The 13270-nt window shown below is 37.8% G+C and overlaps 1 protein-coding gene across 1 annotated transcript; it reads right to left on the reverse strand.

The window, feature by feature from the left end:
- Positions 1 to 688: 688 nt before the first annotated feature.
- LOC125188342 (probable inactive receptor kinase At1g48480) lies at positions 689 to 3564 on the reverse strand. The gene is made up of 2 exons (XM_048085127.1): positions 2144 to 3564; positions 689 to 1675 (listed from the first exon to the last, which is right to left on the reverse strand). The coding sequence occupies exons 1-2, from the start codon at positions 3414 to 3416 to the stop codon at positions 1065 to 1067; spliced, it is 1884 nt and encodes a 627-aa protein (XP_047941084.1). The 5' UTR covers positions 3417 to 3564; the 3' UTR covers positions 689 to 1064.
- Between the last annotated feature and the right edge of the window lie 9706 nt (positions 3565 to 13270).

Raw genomic sequence — 13270 nt, forward strand, 5'->3', positions numbered from 1 at the left:
AATGCACCTCATATTATTTAAAGTTTTAAACTCTTAAAAGGATCTAACAAGTAAAAATCCTCTCAAATTTATTGAAAATTTTAAACCCAAGTGGCCTCAAAGCCAAACAGTCTGGCTGGCTGGCTGGCTTGCAATTTTTGGACCACCTTTATATTTACTCGCAACAAATATAGTACAATTTTTTTTAATGACATAATGTAACCCTTTATTTTGAATCCTCAACAAGTCACTCTTTTTTATTTCCTGCGTGAGGTTGCAGATACCTGTCACATTCTCTAAACATCGATTTGAAAGTTTATTCATTGCATTCCAACTGATATAGTTGGCTTCATTTATTATTACGATTAGGTTTATTGTGGTTTTTGGTTGCTCATAACTCTAAAGGAGAAAATTTCAATATCCCATATCCATACACCTAATTTGACCGGCAATTCATGGCAATCACATTGGATTTTTCTCATTCAAAACCAATATTCAGTTATGGAATTAGCAGCCTAATTAGGTTGGGATTTGAGAATAATTCTCCAGAACAAAGAAAATATCAAAACTCTAAATAGAATGAGTCAAAGCCTAATTAAAAAATTGGAAGGAAGGTTAGGGTATTTTTTTGGTAGTTTAATCCTTTTTAATCCAACAATCTTCTCCATACTTGAGACAAAAAAAAAAAAAGAAACTACAATCAAATGTATTAATTGAATCAACCATAACCTTGGATATAGAAATAAAAATTCACCAAGAGCAGGCCCTTGTACACTAGGGTACAATTACAATCCATATCTTCTCAATCAACATTAAAAAGAAAAGCTCACTCAAAAAGAAAAAGTTAAAGCTAAGTAATAATTACAGAACAACCATGTCCATGTTCCATCCCCCCACAGTCAAAAAAGAGATAATTGTACTAAAAAATATATGAGCTGTGGATTCTGACAAAACAAGAATTGAGAGCTCAACTTTAACATACAAGAAGTACAACTAGTTCAAGCAGAGATCAATATCCATTCAAATTGTTGATGCTATTTTTTTCTCCTTTTCTTCCCCTTCAAATCTCAACTAGAATCAACCAATCAATCTGTTTCGCTCACTTGATCTTGCTGCTCCTTGAATCCCCTCAAGCCTGAGGATCGGAGCTCTTCGATGCGGGCGGCGACCTGAGAGATCGATGGGCGTCTGTCGGGATACTGGGCCGTGCAATCGATCCCGAGCTGGAGGAGTTGCACCATCTCCTCCTCCACGTTGTCGTATTGGAGGAGCTCGAGGTCGAACACCTCAGAGGTCCACTCCTCCCGGACCACGGACTGCACCCACCGAGGCAGGTCGACCCCGTCTTCATTCAGGAGAGCGTGCGTGGGGGCCTTCCCCGTGAGCAGCTCCAGCAGAAGGACACCGAAGCTGTAGACATCGGCCCATTGGGAGACTCTGCGGGGGTCAGTCACCTCCGGGGCACGGTAGCCAGCCACGCGCGTGGGGGAGGATGGGGGCCCGACTAGATGGTTCAGGCCGAAGTCCGAGAGGCGAGCGTCATGTGACTTGGTGAGCAGGATATTGGAGGACTTTATGTTGCCGTGGGAGACGTCAGGGCCTTGCCGGTGGAGGTATTCGATACCTCGTGCAGCTCCGAGGGCAATGCCGGACCTCATCTCCCAGTTCAACGGCGTCCGCCCGGCTCCCTTGTTTCCTGATCAAGAACCACCACAGATTTTCATAACCAATCACAAAAATTTAGTCTTTAAACAAAACTAGTATACCAATTTGGCTCGCACATGCTACAAGCATTGTTGAAGTAATCAAATAATCACCACTCAAAACAGTTTGTCATTAAACAGCAGTGATTAAAGGGTAATTAATTGCAAGACAGCAGCAGCAATAGGTAATCATCTCACCAACTCCACCTAAAGCAATCAGCATTCCACAATAAAGCTACACTAAAACAAACATTACCATCTCAATCAAATAAACCCCAGCATTTAGTATTTTCCCAAACTTTGACAGCAGTGAAATTCAAACAATCAAGCATCCACATTTTCTTGAATCCCACAGTGCAGATGAGCCAACAATAACAATGCATCAACAATATAGATAAACACAAGACAATATGGCAAAATTAACAAATAGTAGAAGAATAATTGCAGAGGAGAGGAGTGACCATGTAAGAGAGCAGAGAGGCTTCCCATAGACATGTAGTCATAGACAAGAAGCTTCTCCTCCCTGCTATAGTAGTAAGCCCTAAGAGGCACCAAATTCTGATGATCCATAGCTCCAACACTCTCAATCTTGTCTTTAAACTCCTTCTCCGAAAGAGTGACATCCTTGAGCCTCTTGACGGCCACCACCGTCCCCACCTCCAGCACCGCCTTGTACGCAGTCCCGAACGTCCCCTTCCCCAGCACCTCCGCCGACGCCCTCAGCAGCTCCTCCAAATCAAACACCCTCGCCCCGCTCCCGAAGAACACCAGCTTCTTCGCATTCGCATTGCTGTCGTTGCTCTTCGCATTCCCGTTCGCCACCTCGCCGCTCTCAACCTCGGCAGGCTTATGCGCGGCGGAGGAGTCGCTTTCCTGATTCTTGAACGCAGCCACGTCGACTGCCCGCGACTTCTTCCCGCTCCGCTTCCTACACAGGATAAACAGCAGCAACAGCAAGAGAAGCAGCCCTAGAACAGATCCAATTGCAATCCCCGCAATGGCGCCGCCGGAGAGCTTCTTCTTACTCGCGACTCCTCCTCCTCCTCCGGCGGCGATTGCCGGAGTTTCGGCGCACACAGTGTCAAGAGGCTTCCCGCAGAGAGAAGTGCCTAGAAATGAATCCTTGGATTTCTTCACAAGGCCTTCCGGAACGGAGCCGTTTAAATCGTTGAAAGATACGTTGAATTGGTCGAGATTTGGGAGGTTTATCTCCGGGAGATTGCCAGTGAAGTGATTATTCTCCAAGAAAAGGGTGCGGAGACGCGCCAATTTGTTGAAGTCGGGCGCAATTGGGCCGGAGAAGTTGTTGGAGGCGAGATTGAGCCTGACGAGGGCGTGGAGGGAGAAAATTGAATCAGGCGGGGTGGCGGAGAAGCGGTTGCCCTGGAGGTAGAGGTTGCGGAGCTGGGTGAGGGAGGAGAGGTCGGAGGGGAGGGGGCCGGAGAGGTGGTTGAGGCGGAGGCTGAGGGTGTGGAGCGCGGTGAGGTTGGAGAGGGCGGCGCCGGGGAGGCTGCCGGAGAGGGAGGCGGCGGGGAGGCGGAGGACGGTGACGCGGTTGTCTTCGCAGAGGACGCCGGCCCAGTTGCATGGGGTAGTGAGGGTGGTGTTCCAGAAGAGGGTGCGGCCCCCCACGGCGGAGCGGAGGGCCAATAGGGCGGCGCGGTCGGAATTGAGATCTGAGACGGCGGCGGCGGAGAGGAGAAGCAGCAGCATTGCTAGTGTAGTAATCGCCATTGTCGCGTGTGAAGAGAGAGAGAGAGCTAATTAAAAGGTGTGAAGAAGAAATTCACTGGAGAGGTTGGGAATTAGTTGGGGAGTTGTGCTGTTGTGTGTAATCGCCACTGACTGTGTGTGTGTTTCTGTAGAGAGAGAGAGAGAGAGACAGGCTGGAAAGAGGGGGAAATAGAATAAAATATTTTGTTGATTAATCCATCCTGCAATTAATCTGCTATCAAATTCAGGTTTAATGGGGATAATTGTGTTTTATGAATTCTAATCCCAGATTATAACCAATTTTAATTAATAGTTATTCTTTTGGATAGAAGGGCTAAATCCTAAATTCATTGTTTGTGGGAATACATACCCACAAACGAATTAGCATATAAAGCGTCAACTACTAAACTAGCTTTACTATTTCAACACTATTGTTTCTTAAACAATAGTACTCCTACTAGCTCACGCCTAAATAGGTAATATTTGTATGATACTCCCTCCGTTCCCCTATCAGCACCAGTCACAGTTTGACCGGACACGAGTTTTAAGAAATGTAAAGAAAAGTTAGTTGAAAAAGTTAATGGAATGTGAGACCCACCTTTTTATATTGGTTTTATAATAAAATGTGAGTGTAGTGAGTTAGTGGAATGTGGGACCTACTACCATTTATGGTAAAAATGAAGTGTGACTCTTAATTGGGGACGGACTGAAATGGAAAAATGTGACTGTTAATCAGGGACGGAGGGAGTATGAATAAAGGTGCATTTCATGCTACGGCTACTTATATAATAAGTCAAACCGCGATCCAATTAAATTACATAAATGGCATATCGTATAAAATATTGAACTTGATTAAATTCAATAACTTTAAAAATTGATCCATAAATTTTAGTAGTAGTATATTACTTTTTCACAAGAGGCGAAATTGTAGTATTTGATATGGTAGTCAAAGTTTTTCTACCAAAATTACGCTAATTTTGACATATTTAACTACATCATAAATTTGTAATGCATGTATGACACATCTACAATATTTACATGTGGTGGTTCAATATACTATTCTTTTGTGGAAATTTTAAAAAAATATTAACATTTGTGTTTTTTACAACTGATTTTAAAGCTATAAGACAGATTATTATGTAATCAAAATTCCTGGTTTTTACGACAATTTATCCAAAATATATTGGTATTAACAAATGCTTCGTGGATTTCCTAATCTTGATTAAAGATTGACGGTGTGAAATACTATTCACTAATCACTATACCGCATTTAATTGTTGTGAAATGTCATAGAAATAGGGAAGTAATCAATTGCTAACTCATCATTTAATTGCTAACTACAACTAATTTAAGGTCACATGACTTTAAAAAACGTATGGTCTACAATTTGCCACGTGTAATTTTCGTTTTCATTAATTAAATCGAAAAAAATTAAAAAAAAAAACACCAAATTAGGGTTTTGGATGAAAATGTCAATATAGTGTTTCGAAAATATCAACACAATGCTTTGAGAATGTCAACACATATTTAAGATTGACATTATATATGCTTTACATTGACATATTATCTTAGCTATATTGACATTAGCCTGTGTACGAAAAATACGAAAATTCTAGATTTTTTTTTAAAATTTTGACGTCGGAACATGTGCATGTAGTATATCGTTGGAATCCTTATAAAATTATCTTTAATTTGATAGTATATGTTATATGAATTTAAAGTTTTGGGATTTCTTTTAAAAGTTAGTTATAACTAACTTGACATTAATACCCCTATTGATTTTTATTGGAATTAATCATATAGCCTTATTGACGTTTTTTGTTGATCGTATTGATATTTTATGGTTAATGATCTAGGCCTTTAATTTGAATATCTAATGGCTATTATTGAGTTGTAGTTAGCAATTAAGCATTGAGTTAGCAATATAACATTCCCCGGTAGGAGTAAATGTTAAATATTTAGGGGAGAGATATTTGGAAAGTTTATAAAATTATAATTATACTATTAGAATTAGGGTAATTTATTTTTATTTACAAATTTGAATTTGAAAAATTGTAAATTTTAATATTAAAAAAAAATCTTGGTTCCATCGATAGACCATTTTGCGACCCTATTGCGCAATGCTTTTAACAGAAATTTCATTTTATTAAATCAATTTTTAGTATAAAAATTTAATATTCTATAAAAAATATTTTTTTTAAATGCTAAAAAATCACAATGACCAATATTTGGAATTGGGCTCATGCACCGATAGAATAGTGTATTTGATGGTAATTTTTTATACGTGAATTTTAAGTATCTTAGTTTTTAAAATCACTCATTTGGTTCCATTTTAAGTATGCAGTATAAAAGCAGAATATGATTTGGAGAGAAGAGAATATATGAACAGATAATTGGTGCCTTGTCAAACTACAAACCTTTGAAAATTGATAAAGAAGCTTCTGAAATTGCATATATTATATAAATATTAACATAAGATTGAAACTGAATTGATAGTATAAGAAATATACTCATATGTGGGCGGTGGAGGAGATATGGTCACTTTAACTTACATGTAAAAAGTAGCCAATAAAATTAATGCTACTATTTGAATAGAATGATTTCAAGGTTTGAACACATTATAATGGTAAAAGAGATTAGTATAACCTTCATTAAAGTGTATTTGCTCGAAAAGTAAGATAGGAAATTAATAATAATATACTATATAGGAGAGAAACAAGTAGTAAATGAATTCACTATGACATAGTAATGTAAATAGTGTTTGTTATACTACTAAACTGATTAGTATATTTATAAAAAAGAATTCACAATGACATAGTAATGTAAATAGTGTTTGTTATACTACTAAACTGAATTAGTATATTTATAAAATAGAATCCGGATAATAATATTGAAAAATGTGGAATTTGTCAGCTTATTTTATTGGAAACACCACATATTTTATTGCCTTCACACTGTGGAAGAGTATAAAAGATGTCCAAAACGCTCTTATTATTTTATTTTATCTTCACAACAGAATTACAGATAATACACTATTTTATTGACTACTAATAATGGTAACGTCTTGTGTTAATTTTAGTGTAGTAACTATTTAAGTTCAATGAATTGGTTGTGTGCCTATGGTATTTTTCAATAAATAACTGACCATATCATTTTTCATGGCAGATTTTCCAGTAATTAGAAACAATTGACCATGTAATTTTTCATTGCAAATTTTCCAGTAACCTATGATATTTTGGATGTAAGTGCTGGAATCTCACCTTTTGCATGCCAAAAGACCTAATATCTTGTTTTATTATATAGATAGACACACCGTTCAGGATTTGACAAGAAAATTTGGAGCTCTCTCTTCTACGTGATCTTTTGGTCAATCTGATGGCTCAAAAATAAAATAATCTTCGAAAAGATGGAATCAAATTGGGATGTAGAGAAAAAACTACTCCTCTGGAGGCTTGGATTATGGATTAAAGGATGGTGTCCAAATTTTCCTTAATCGCCCGAGCAAGTATGCGAAGACCTACCAAAAACTAGAAGATGGTTAGGACACAAATGAAGTATAACTGGTGAGTTGTGGCTTTTCATCTTTGGTGTGGATGTTTGGTACTTTGCTAGTAGTTTTTGGTTTGTCGTGTGTTCCTTTAGGGCTAGCTTTGTTTGCGGTGGTTGTAGGTTGTGTTTGGTATGATGTTTTGTGGCGTTTCTTTACTTTTGGGGAATTTTAGACTTTTGTTCAAGTTTTTTACTCCTTTGCTAACCATAATTGAAGTTGACAACAATTGTAGACATGTTTCGACTTAAAATCATGTTACTAAATTGTCTATATATAGTTTCGATCTTTAATTTCAATCATTTTGTTTGTATTCAGTATTCTAGTAGAGTTGCAATGCATGTTGCCATAATATGTGTAAGATGCTAATTAATCAAATGGAAACTCATTCATGTAGGAACTAGTTAGGTAGTTTTTTATGCTCAAGGTCGAGATTAGACCAAAAATTTTGTACATAAAGCATAACCAAAGGTGACATACTTTCAATAACAAAACATAAAAAATTGGGACTAAGCCATAAAATAGGTCAAGTCACCCAATCTTATAGTTAATACAAGTGAATGCTAAAACCTCTGACCCTGAAGAATATGTTAAAAAGACTGGAATAAAATTCTCAAGCTGTGTATATAGACTAATTATTTCAATTGAATGGAAAATGACGACAATAAGTAGAATGAAAATTACAATGAAAAATAAATAAACCAAACTATAAGTCGAGTTGAGAAAAGCACTTTTTCCGCAAGACAAATTATGCATCGGCTAGTACTCACGGATTGTCGTATTGTCCACAAAATAAAACTAACTTCTCCTAGCGTGTAGAACTAGACAATGCTCATAAGCACCTCAAATCCGCTAGACACAGACGAACTTAATGGAATTCCGAGAATCGAACTAGACAATGCTCATAAGATGCACACTAAAATGTAGAGAGAGAGAATTGAGAATTATTTGTTGGTTTTTTTCCATCTCTCAAATCCACCTATTTATAGAATAGAAGATCAACTCATAAAACATTTGGAAGCTACCTTAGGTGAAAGGTGATAAGTTTTGGCAAAATGAAAAGCTAAAAGTGTTTCTAAATATCACACGTTTACAACAGAACAATGCGTACTCAACCATCATGATATCGAAATCCAAAGTTATGATATCCTAATTTACCCATCTTCAAAAGCGCTCTAAGCAAACATGTGATGACGACTAATTAAAGAAGGGTCTTGAACAAGATGTCGACAATGATTGCTCCAAGGCGACTATGTAAGAGTAATAGGTATCCAGCTTCACCCAAGAGTGTCAGTGTAACATCTTCCGTCGGACATTGGCAAGCGTAGTGGAACAACCACTTCATATCTTCCCTGTCGCAACCCGGAGCTGCCATCGTTGATCTATTAGGAACCCAGGATGGGGATCGGTCTGACCTGTCACCCCAAAATATTGATACACAAAGATAACATTTCTCTAACAGAATTGTTCATAAAGCCTAATTTCCATAATCGTGACTATATGTCCAAAAAAAGGGACATATCACAATTTTAACTCTTTTTATAATGAGATTGTGAAAGAACCAATAGTGCACCCCACTGCTACAAGAAAAGGAAATGAAAACCCAAATATGAAAATTTCAAACCGAAAATAGAAAATAAAGTGGGGGCTGATGATGGGATTTTTGCACACCAATTATTATCCTTTTTGGTATGAATTTATTTTTGATATATGATGATGGGTTTGCTATATTAATATTGTGCTTGGGTAGGCCTAACAACAACACCCTTTAAAGCTGGCATTTAAATTTTGTTTTATTCATTATGCTTTTTGTTTTTCGAGTGAGCAATAAAAATAGCTTCTGTACTTTGGTATACTCACTTTTACAAGGATAAGAAAATTATTTTGTGTATTTGAAGTTACTATACTCAGTATTATAGGATAGTAGTATAATATTCCCTCCGTCCCGCTTTAGCAGTCCCATTGACTTTTCTGCCCTCGTTTTGTAAAAATGATAATAAATAGTTAAAGTGGAGAAATAATAAAGTAAAAAATAGAATAAGATAGATAAGACTCTTCTCTATATTATTCTCTTTTTTACTTTATTATTTCTCCACTTTAATTATTTATTATCATTTTTATAAAATGAGTGCAGAAAAGTCAATGAGACTGCTAAAGCGGGACGGAGGGAGTATTGTTCAAGGCTTTTTCACCTTTTTGTGTTTTTTTTACGAAAATTCCATTTTTAACATAAGATTATAACTTATAAGTCATATAGCCGCAAACAAGAAAATAATTTTTCCTTTGATCATAACCCTACATTATTGATCCTTTATATGGAAACAAAAAAAAAAATCACAATTTCAAATTTAGTATACATATAATTATTTGCATGAAGGGAAAATCTAGTCTATCAATAAATACATAAATGGATCTGAACCTCAATTTATCATATGATAACATAGTTAAACAATTCCAAAGAAAAATTTAATCTACAAAGAAAAATAAATTAAAGTAAAGCACAATTGCCAATTCCAAAGAGTAGTGCTTGATTCTAAGCCTGGAACTATTTACTTGCACAATTGCCAATTAAATTAAAGTTAAAAGCTTGAACCTGTCACCGGTTTCCGATCGAACCGAGCGGCTTAAGCGGTTCAAAACGGCTCAATAGTAGAACGATTTTAATGTCCAAACCGGAGCGGACAAAGTACCGGTTCGCAGCCGAACCGGTTTGACCGGCCGATCTGATCCAATTTTTAAAACACTGCCCTACACATACACTTGTAGCACATAACGATTGTGTAGTGAGTTTTTAGCCTGCAATTCAGATTCTAGTAAACGGAATTGATGAAATTTTAGTACTATAGTATTCAGATACACATAATTTGAAAAGGGACTAATACCCAACAGATGGTTAAATACTTACATGCTACTCCCTATCCCAAGCTACTTTGACCATATGTTATAAAAATAAATAAACTTTTAGCATGTAGTTAATTATCCAAGCGCACGCAACGCCGGGCGGACCATTCCTGGGCGCGGCCCCAGGCACATCCTAGACCGGGCCTCCCCCACCTATGTACAATGCCCGCCGAGGCCGGACCCCAAGTGCGGTCCGGCCGGTGCACTGTGGATGCACTTAATACTAATTTATAAAGTTTAGCTTTACTAAGAGCATGAATAACCCTGGCCCGGATTTGGGCCGCAAGTCCCCTCCATGTCATCATTCCCTCAAATTAGGGGTTCTAGGCCACAACTTCATTAACACCGCAGGCCACAACTCGGACCACAACTCAGGCCACAACTATTCATTTCACAACATATTTTAATCGTAAAATAGAATACGTTGAACAATTAAAACCGGGAAAATTCATTGTTCAGTCAGAAAATAGGAAAAGAAAATTACAAATTCTAGAAAAAAAAATTACCAATACTAGAGAAAGAAAATTACCAAACCTAGAAAAAAGAAAATTACAAATTCTAGAAAAAAGAACTACTTTTTCTTCATTTGTGCGCGAAGGTATTCGATCATCTCACGGTGCAATTCGAGCTCGTACTCCGACATTCTCGAGGTATCCATCGATGTCAACTCCGTCAGCTGGCCCATCCGCAACGTAATACTCATATCCGACATAGAGTCTGATATCTTGTCCAAGGAAGGATTGGGTGGCAGCGGCGGCATAGCGGAGTAGCTCGAAGTTGCCTTCCCCTTTGCTTTCCTCTTTGCCGCCTTTATGCCCATCGGACGGCTTTCAGTACCAGGAGATGAGAGGAAGAAGTCATCGTCTGTCACGTTGAGGTCGATTGGCGGACCTCCTTCGCTCGAAGTGTAGTGTTCGGCGGCGACTTTGGTTCTCTTCGCCGCCGCTTCAGCCCCACCAGTGTACTTCGGGCTCTTCTCGAAAAGCTTCCAAACGTCGAAGTACTTGAAGTGCTTCTTCCTGTCAGCGAAGTAATCTGCCTTGGCTTTGTCCACAAGGTCCATCTCGTTGTGCCCGCTCGGCCACATCCGGACTGCGTTAGTCCACTTGCCATTCCACTTGTTAATCTCCTTCTGCACCCGACCCCAATGCTTGCGTAGCTTCACGTATGTACGCTCGAACGAGCCTTCGGGTCGACCAGCGTTGTACTTATCCGCAATCTGCTGCCAAAATGCTTTGCCGCTTTGCTGGTTGCCGACCACAGCGTCCTCGGAGACGTCGACGTAGTTATTGGCCAGCCACATTGTCTCCTGCGGACTGTACTTCTTCGGCCCATCCTCATCGGCAACCTTGCCCTTGCCCCTCCGTGGAGCTGGCTCCATATCGCTGATATCGTACTCATCAGTGCTAACCGGCGATTCCATGTCTACATTGGTAGGCAGCCCGGGACTAGGTGTTGCATCTGGATCGGGTGTCGGCGGCACTTGCCAGTTCTGGGAGTTCACGAAATCGTCCATCTGGCATTGGTCGCTGTTAAACCAATCCATAGAACTCAAAAAGTCTTGAAATGTTAGAGGATTGAGAGTGAGAGTTTGTGTGGAAGAGTTACAAAAAATGAGCAAATATAGTGTATAAATAGAAAAACAAAAAACTAATAAAATAAAATAAAATTTCGTGGGGACTTGCGGCCCGGCCAGAACGCAATTAACGCCGGGACGGGCCGCATCCGCTGCGGCATGGGCACGCATAACGCCGGCCGGGACGTGACTCGGGAGCGGCCCCGGGACGCAACTGCGTCCTCGGGACCGTCCCGGGCCGGGACGCACTTTCATCCAACGCTGAAATCGGGCCGGGACTCGCGAGTTGCGGCCCGGCCCGTCGGCGTTATTCATGCTGTAAGTTCAATTACATAGTAACATATACCTAAACACAACTACATACTATAAATTATCAACGAGACAACGAGGCGCAGGTTGGAATGAAAAGTTTCTTTCGATAATCATTCATTGACAGCCGGAGATTAGTAGACTAGTAGTATTAAAGTTGACTAATTTACAAGTTGATCGACATATAAATTGAGTAATTAGATTTGCTTGTATCATAATTTATAAATCACACGAGTATTACATTTCTCATTTCCCGAAAATGAGTCGGAGACGTAGAGAAAAAGAAAAGAAATCTCGTAAATTAAGGATTTCTCGAAAAAAAATGGTGTATAATAATGAAAGTAGGCTGTAGAACAACTCAATTATGGAACCCATATTTACTGCGGAAGTCGTAAGCTATCATATCTTGACAAATACATTAATAATTTAATTAATTAATCGAATCTAAAGCATAATTCCCCCCAACATCTAATTCCATAATTTCAAGTTTGCTTGCATTCTTTTCAAGAAACAAAGTCAGAAAAATAATCACTACAATATTACATGGTAATTAATACTACTACTTATTATTAAAAGGCGGGGCCCATTTAATCTCATGAGAAACAAAAACATAATTATGATGTTTACACACATCCTAAATTTGTTGGATAAAAGTAGATATATTTCCAATGAGTCGTAATCATAATATTTAGACATATCACTCTCACCCATCGAAGAATCAGTAGGGGCTTATTTTATTCAACCACAAACATGTCTAAAATTAAATTGTTATGAATTGCTTGAATCACTACATCATAACAAAATATAGCTAAATAATTTATCCAAGTAACAATTGAATATTAAAAACGCGTATTTTTTGTGAAAAAAGTAATGAATTATTGCATAGATTCTTCATTGAATCATAGTATAATGTATATTAATATACATTGAATCATTGTAGTAGTTTTTTTTGGGGGGATATAATATACGTACAAGAACAATATATTATACGGAGTAGTAACTATAGTATAATGTATATTAACAAAATTCAAATGCTAAAATCTTACCTAATTATCGAATTTATCTGCCATGTAAAAAAAGTGTAAAGTAAAACTATCATTGAGGTGAACTATGTAAATAAAAATAACCCACCAAACTAGAGGGCTATCATTTAAAACAAGAGTAATGAGAGTTAGATATATAGGTGGGAAAATTTAAGCAAACTTTATAATGATAACAGTAATAATTTTGGGAGGAAAAATTAAAGTATAATCAGTCAAATATGACAATATGCTTTAAAAGGCTTTTGTTGGATTGACAGCTTTGTAACTTTATTCACTGTCGGCTGCGCACAAAAATCTTTATTTTATATAAATAATAAATATACAGTAACTGATCTTATCTATATAAAAGAAAAATAGCTCTAAATTTTTCTTATTGCAACAGCAAATATCCTTTTATTTTATCATAATTTTTTAGCCAATCCATCCAAAAGTTGAGATCTGGCTAGCAATAATGAGAGTTAGATATATTCGGACTCAAAATTTACAAAGTGAGATATTT

The sequence above is a fragment of the Salvia hispanica genome, chromosome 5 (assembly GCF_023119035.1).
Source record: "Salvia hispanica cultivar TCC Black 2014 chromosome 5, UniMelb_Shisp_WGS_1.0, whole genome shotgun sequence".
NCBI lineage: Eukaryota > Viridiplantae > Streptophyta > Magnoliopsida > Lamiales > Lamiaceae > Salvia > Salvia hispanica.

Excerpts from the sequence above, each read along its gene's own strand:
- LOC125188342 (XM_048085127.1), bottom strand. The coding sequence starts at position 3,416 with ATGGCGATTACTACACTAGCAATGCTGCTGCTTCTCCTCTCCGCCGCC. Across the intron at positions 1,676-2,143 it reads CCTCTCTGCTCTCTTACATG|GAAACAAGGGAGCCGGGCGG; the intron begins GTCACTCCTCTC and ends GTTCTTGATCAG.